Consider the following 7,419-nt stretch of genomic DNA (forward strand, 5'->3'; position numbering starts at 1 on the left):
ATTGGCCCTGACCATGAACATACTATTGCCATCCTGTACCACATATTGTAAAACTCCTTCCTTATCTGGCATTGTGTTTAATTTCCATGGCATTGGGAGAATTCTTTGCTGTATTAGACAATTAAAGTGCCTGCTCTTGCTGGTTTAGTAGCCGCTTCCTTGTCCTTCACATTCTAACATTAAGAATGACTTTAAAAGTCATTGTTTATGTCATTGTGGGTACATATATTTAACAACAGAAAAGGGATAGCTGGAGAGGCCTGCTTGGCTTGGCTGATTGTGACATGAAAAGTTCATCTTGAAGAAGTGACTTTAATAACCACCCCAAATTCCAATTATTAAGAGTGAAACTAACCCCAAAGATGAGCACCAACACAAAGTCATTATATCCACAGAAAAAGTGGGGGAAAAAAATGTGATACCTGAGCTCTGTGTAAGTTTCCTGCTCATGAATAAATGTTACCTGAAGGAAGTCACATGCTTGAAACAGTGGAATTTTGTTTTTAAATAACTGTATTTTCCAGTGGCTGCAGACCTTTGGGCTTGATCAGGCTGTTACTGAAGCTAATTTGAGGGTTTGGCCATCAATTCCCATGACTTTTAGGAAATGCCAAAAAAGGACCCAAACTTTAACAAGAGCCTTAAAAAATGCCCGTAGTCTACTAGCGGTCTCAAAGATGTGACATACGTTATGAATCAAACCCATAAATCTATCCTCCAGAAGGATTTATTCTGACTCGAGCAGAAGCTCTCAGTGAAGAAGTTCCTCAGACTCCAAACCTTTCAACCCAAAATAAGCTGTTCCTTGCAAGTCAAAGCGAGTTACTTTTGGGGCAAGCCTTTCTTCATGTTCCCGCTCCTCCTGGATAAACTTCCACAAAACCCGAAGCGGCGGGAGGGCGGACGGACGCGCTCTTTCAAGCTCTATCCAAACCCTTCCCGCTCCCTCCCGGTTTTACCGCGGTGGCACCCAGCAAGGGCCGGGGCCGGCGGGCGGGGCGGCCGGCGACAGGCCCCCGGCGGCGGCCCAGGCCACAGGCCGCCTCCCGGCGCCGTCGCCCCGGCGCACCGGCCCGCATGACATCATCGGGCCGGCCCGGCATCGCTCCCCGCCGGGCAGCGGCGCGGGCGGTCCTGCGCGGCCGCCGCCGCCGCTCCGGCCCTGCGCGCCGGGGGGAGATGCTGGCCCTGCTACGGACGGAACAGGTTGACATTAAAATTCATCACTGTCGCCATGCAGCGCGCTGACAGTTCTGCGCCGGCTTTCGGCTGAATGTTGAGGAGCCGCTTTACTGGCTGCGAGGGGGAGGCAGCGGAACCGGGGGGAAGGTGCGGGGTCCGAACGGCCCCGCGGAAAATACGCCCTCCGCGAACCGCGGTGCTTTTGAGGAGCCCTTCCTGGCTCGGGGGTTGGGAAGAAGGAATTCACCGGGTGGCAACCGGGAGGAAAGAAAACGAGCCGCCAGCGGGAGGACCCGAGCCGCGGCAGCTGAAGAAACCGCCCGGTCCCCCTCCTGACAGGCTGCGACGTGCGGCACGGCGGCTGCTTCCGAGCCCCCATTTTCAGCGAAAGGGGCGGGAGGGGGAGTTCAAAGGCATAAACAAGGAGCGCAGGACCTAATTCCTCCCCCTCCCTTTCCTCAAGCTGGCTCGCTCAGGCTCGCCAATACATCCAGCTCGGCTATGCATCGCAATGGGAACGTGCCGCCGCGGAGGCTGCCTGCCCGCCGCTGAGGAGAGCGCCGGTGCCGCGGAGGTTGCTTTGCCCGCACCGGGGCACCGGGAGCTGCGGCCGCCACCGGGGCTGCCTTGCCCTCATTGAGGCGGCCGCCGCCGCTGCTGCGTTACTGGGGGAGATTGTGCCGCTGCGACAGGGGAGGACGGGGCTCGGCGCGCAGGGAGGAGGCGCAGTGAGCATGCGCCGCCCGAGCCACTGACTGGATTCCCAGTCAAGGTACCGAGGAAAAACAAAAAAGAAAAAAAAAAAAAAAAGAAAGAAAAAGGAAAGGATTGAGAGAAAGAATGAAAGACGGCAGAGGAAAATAAAAGGGTTCTAAAGGAGACGGCCGGCGTAAAGCAGCCCAGTGTCGGCGGGAAGGAGCAGCGCTGGCATGTGGGGATCTCCGGCACCAACAGGTAGGAAGAGAGGGGCTGGGGGAGCCTGGGGGTGCCGAGGCTGCCGCAGCTGCAGGTGCGTGCGGGGAGGGCTCCCCCCCTCAGGGAGCGGGTCTGGGGGGGTGATTTCTAAAGAAGCGGCATGATGGAAGTGTTGGCAGACAATGCCTCTTCCGCTCTCCCGAGCTCCCCGCCGCGGGAGGCTCTCGCATGGCTCCGGCAGATGCGGCTGCCAGGCAGCGGCACCCGGGCTCCCTTGCAGCGCGGCGCAGTCCAGCCCTGCATGGCCGTGCGTGGGGGGAGCGGGTGTCTGTGAGTGTGAGTGCGTGTGCCAGGGTGAGTGTGTGTGCGTGTCCGTGTGTGTGTGCGCAGGCAGGGCCGGCGCCGCGGGGACAGCTCCACCGGGGTGGGGGGGGGGTGCAAAGCGGCGGGGCTGGCGGGAGGGGGGAGGGGGAGCCTGATTTCATGGTTTTAAAACGATGCCATGATCTGATCAGCCTCTGTTTACACAGCAGCAATCAGGCTCTTTTGTGGACGGTAAGAATGGAAGGATTTTGCTGGGATTCAGTGGGAATATCCTTTGTACACCCGAGGTGGCATAGGAAACACTTCGTGTGAATAACGAAGGAGCCTGATCGTGCCTGCTGTGGCTCCTGTCCCCAGCTCTGGAAGGGAAAAAAAAATCAAAAACAACAACAACCAACCAACAAAAAAAAAAAAAAAAGAAAAGGCCAACCCAGCAGCACCAGACTGTTCTTTAATTTATTTCATTTTATTGCATGAGATGTGTTCCGGTGCAATTCAATGGGAGCATTAGTGGGAATCATGGAGCCCTAATTAGCTAAAAAAATCAATTTATTATATATTTATTTAAGCATAACTAAAACCAGCCCTCCCAGAAGGATGGGCATTATGTCTTGGGTGTGTTGCCTATTTTTACTCAGTATTTACACTGGCCATTGCTTATTATGAATTATGTTCAGACTTTAAAGATTTGCATTAAAATGGGGGGGGACGACATGGACCCTTAAGCATAGTGCTATCGACTGTCTAGCATATCTGTTTATTTGAAAGCCTAAATGATAAAATTATGGTTTATAGGAGGAAGGGAGGGGGATAATGAATGCTGTTTCTCTTACAATGTGCATGAACTAACACAGTGTGATTAATGTGCTTTGGTGACTTGGGTTAAAAAACATAAATTCTGCAGGGTTTCTTTGGGTGTGATCCGTATCAACACAGCAGCTGCCTCTAAAACATTGACAAATACTGTAGCCATAAAATGAATGTAGGTAATGTCAAAATATCAGCAGTCTTTGGAGATTTTTAAAAAATATGTCAGTGATTAGCTCTTGAGCTTGCAAACTGGGAATCTTTTGATTCATAAAATCTCTGAGGCTTTAACTGTAAAATTATGTCTGCTACCAAATATAAGGGGGACCGGTCAGTTCTGAAACTGTAACAAGCCAAATCTTTGAAATGCCAATAATCAATCATGCTGAACAGTAAGTAAAAAAAAAAAAAAGCCCCATGATTTTTAAAAACAAACAATAGTACTCAAATTTACAACTTCATTTGGTTTTCCATAAATTAACATCTTTGTTAGCACTTTCTGACATCATTTCTTGTTAACTTAAGAACTGATAGCTCGTTTTTTTTCAGATATTTTGATGGCATGACAAATCAGAAAGAAGAGGATGTACTGTATGACTAGACACAAGATCAGTTCTGTTTGTGGATTACACTTTCAGTAAGATGTATGGATCTATTTTTTCCTTGTTCTTATATATAGATCATGAGACTTGACTGAGGCAATATACATATCATCCATCCATCTATGGCGAACTACAGCCATGCAGCTGACAACATTTTACAAAATCTTTCTCCTTTAACAGCTTTTCTGAAACTGACTTCACTGGGTTTCATAATAGGAGTCAGTGTGGTGGGTAACCTTCTGATCTCCATTTTGCTAGTCAAAGATAAGACCTTGCATAGAGCTCCTTACTACTTCCTGTTGGATCTTTGCTGCTCAGATATCCTCAGATCTGCAATTTGTTTCCCGTTTGTTTTCACCTCTGTAAAAAATGGCTCTACCTGGACGTATGGGACTCTTACTTGCAAAGTGATTGCCTTTTTGGGGGTTTTGTCCTGCTTTCACACTGCTTTCATGTTATTCTGCATAAGCGTCACCAGATACCTAGCTATCGCTCATCACCGTTTTTATACAAAAAGACTGACCTTCTGGACTTGTTTGGCCGTTATCTGTATGGTGTGGACCCTCTCAGTAGCCATGGCTTTCCCCCCAGTTTTAGACGTGGGCACCTACTCGTTCATTAGGGAGGAAGACCAATGCACTTTCCAGCATCGTTCCTTCAGGGCTAATGATTCCTTGGGATTTATGCTTCTTCTTGCCCTTATCCTCCTAGCCACACAGCTTGTCTACCTCAAGCTGATATTTTTTGTTCACGATCGCAGGAAAATGAAGCCAGTCCAGTTTGTTGCAGCAGTGAGCCAGAACTGGACTTTTCATGGTCCCGGAGCGAGCGGTCAAGCAGCTGCTAATTGGCTGGCTGGATTTGGAAGGGGTCCCACACCTCCAACCTTGCTGGGAATCAGGCAAAACGCGAACACCACAGGCAGGAGAAGGCTACTGGTTTTAGATGAGTTCAAAATGGAGAAGAGAATCAGCAGAATGTTCTACATCATGACATTCCTCTTTCTGACCTTGTGGGGTCCCTATTTGGTAGCCTGTTACTGGAGAGTTTTTGCAAGAGGGCCAGTAGTACCAGGGGGATTTCTAACGGCCGCTGTCTGGATGAGTTTTGCCCAAGCTGGAATCAATCCTTTTGTCTGCATTTTCTCCAACAGGGAGCTGAGGCGCTGTTTCAGCACAACCCTTCTTTACTGCAGAAAATCCAGGTTACCAAGGGAACCTTACTGTGTTATATGAGGGAGCATCTGTAAATCTTTAGCCTTGTGAAACACTACCATTCTCTGCTAAGCAATTGTGGCCTGTAGCCATGTCTTGAGAAGAAAATCAAGAATGGGATGTCAGCAGTTGTAAGGATTTGGGCAACATTCTGCAGTCTTTGCAATAGCTCACCTCTAATCCTATTTTAAACCTAAACGTGTTCCTGCTGACCACTGCTGAAGGTTTGTAATTAAGAACAAAGGACTGAACTACTGCCCTGAATTCCTTTATGTGGTTGAAATCTAGATTATGAAAGTAGCAGGTGCTAAGTATCAGTGCTAAATGCTGTGTATATCACTACATAAAGTAAGACCATCAAAATGATTAGCATTGGACATCTTAATAAATTAAGTTGATATGAGGTTAATGTGTTGATAAACTAATTTTAGACATCTGAAGACCTTTAAAACATTTCATACAATTATTGTTTTGCAAAGACTGAAAACTGGGGACTCAAGTACTGTAACTGATTAAAGATGTGCCATGCATTATTGGATTATCACACTTACAAATCTGTTTGCCTTGTGAGTAAGTTTTGGGGAGCATTCCAAAGCAGTATTTTTGTTTAGATTTAGACTTCATTTTTTTGGTTTTGTTTTGGTTTTGGTTTTATTTTTTCTTTTCCAAATACATTATTCTTTCTAAGTACATTTTCCTTAACAGTGAAATTACTAACTTTTAACTGTATTCTGTGTTTTTTGCTGATTTGGTATAAAGTTTAATAGACTCTTATTTATATTTTTTAAAAAGCTAGATATCAGTCTGTTAGGCAACGTTAATGATAATATCCAGTCATAATTGAACAGTTATAATTATACAGAATAAACACATGTTGCCTTAAAGGGTTATCTAGTATCTTCCATTTTGTTTAGCATTGAAGCAAATAAGCAAGAAAAATTTAATAACTCTGGTCAGTCATTTGGGAGTGCATGAAAGATCACTTAGTCCTCTTTTTTCCTTTTTACTTCAACGGTTCCCAAAATCAGTATGCACATCACTGGGATGATATGATTTTTTTCTAGGTGTGCCGCCCTTTCTAGTTTGTTCTGAGAAACACAGGCAGTTGATGTATGTTTATATTTTAAGACAGCTGTCATTGGGGAGACCGCAGCCTTAGTATGATATCTTGCACAATTTGTGAAGCATTTATTCTACTGAAGGCACAGTCTTGTTTATATTTTCTGCACATTTTGGTGTATTGGTTGTTTTAAATTATTTAAGTTTTAACTTGTGAAAGCATATAATATGATTTCTTAGTATTTTAGAAATACATTAGAGTCTGTGAGTCTTTCCTTCTTTAAGATACAGATGTGTGGATTTCAATATAAAGTTGCATTTGCCAAAATTTACCTGTGTAGCTTGTTAATTTTCTTGGAATAAAATTTTACATTTTTCCAGTTATACAATTAACCTTTTTTATTTTGTCTAGTGAGCTAGCATGAAGTACTGAGAATGTAGCCATTATGAATTATTATCCTTTGCCATCACTGTATTCCCAAACTGTAAATGCATGAATGATGGGGACCACAGGATTGATAAATGATATTAACTACAGTAGCACTATTGTGTAGTTTATCATAATTACCCATCTATCTGTTTTAATATGTCAGTTATATTTAAAGTTACAACACAGTATTTGACATTACCTTCACAGTTTAATTTTGGAAAATGTGTATATTTGAAGCACAACATCATGCGTTGGTCAATCACAAAGAACACGGATTTTTCTTAATTTTTGGAGAGACAAGACCAGAGATCCTAATTCAGTATCGGTATATATTGTCCTTTGTTGTAGTTTTATGAATAGCAAATTAATATATACATACACAAGCAGCAGTTAATAATGGAAATGCTTAAATTTGTATGATAACGTTATACAGCATATGCAACAATTCAGAGAGTTGTGTCTATATGTGATCAGACAACTTGATCAAAGATTTAGTGAGTGATCTGTTTGACCTCACTTACACTTTTATACTGAGGTTGATTGGTTGAGAGGCATGGCTTTATATACTGTGTTGAAACAGAAGAATTGCTAAAATAATGAGTCCTCATCAGTACAAGAATGTTTTAGAACGTAATTTGAAATGGGACCAATAAACTTCTACCAAAAGGACTTTTTTATTACACTGAAAAAGGCTTTGAAATTAAGGTAGTTAAGCAATTGTGAAAGATAGCAAGAGTGAATAAAAACTGGATCGCATGTTGAGAAAAATTCTGAAAGTTATCCCACTTAAGTTTATTAAAGGTTGATTGGCAATAACTTCAGTCTAATTTCTATAAAATAGTAACCTTTACAAGGAACATTGATATTACATATTGTAATAAAGAAG

The 7,419-nt window shown here is 44.2% G+C and overlaps 1 protein-coding gene across 1 annotated transcript; it reads left to right on the forward strand.

Moving 5' to 3' along the window:
* The first annotated feature begins 1,211 nt into the window (after positions 1-1,211).
* GPR85 (G protein-coupled receptor 85) lies at positions 1,212-6,422 on the forward strand. Its single transcript, XM_082061378.1, has 2 exons — positions 1,212-2,136; positions 3,778-6,422. The coding sequence occupies exon 2, from the start codon at positions 3,953-3,955 to the stop codon at positions 5,063-5,065; it is 1,113 nt and encodes a 370-aa protein (XP_081917504.1). The 5' UTR covers positions 1,212-2,136; positions 3,778-3,952; the 3' UTR covers positions 5,066-6,422.
* Positions 6,423-7,419: the final 997 nt, after the last annotated feature.

Source organism: Streptopelia decaocto, assembly GCF_964273445.1.
Source record: "Streptopelia decaocto genome assembly, chromosome: 1".
Taxonomy (NCBI): domain Eukaryota; kingdom Metazoa; phylum Chordata; class Aves; order Columbiformes; family Columbidae; genus Streptopelia; species Streptopelia decaocto.

Excerpts from the sequence above, each read along its gene's own strand:
- GPR85 (XM_082061378.1), top strand. The coding sequence starts at position 3,953 with ATGGCGAACTACAGCCATGCAGCTGACAACATTTTACAAAATCTTTCT.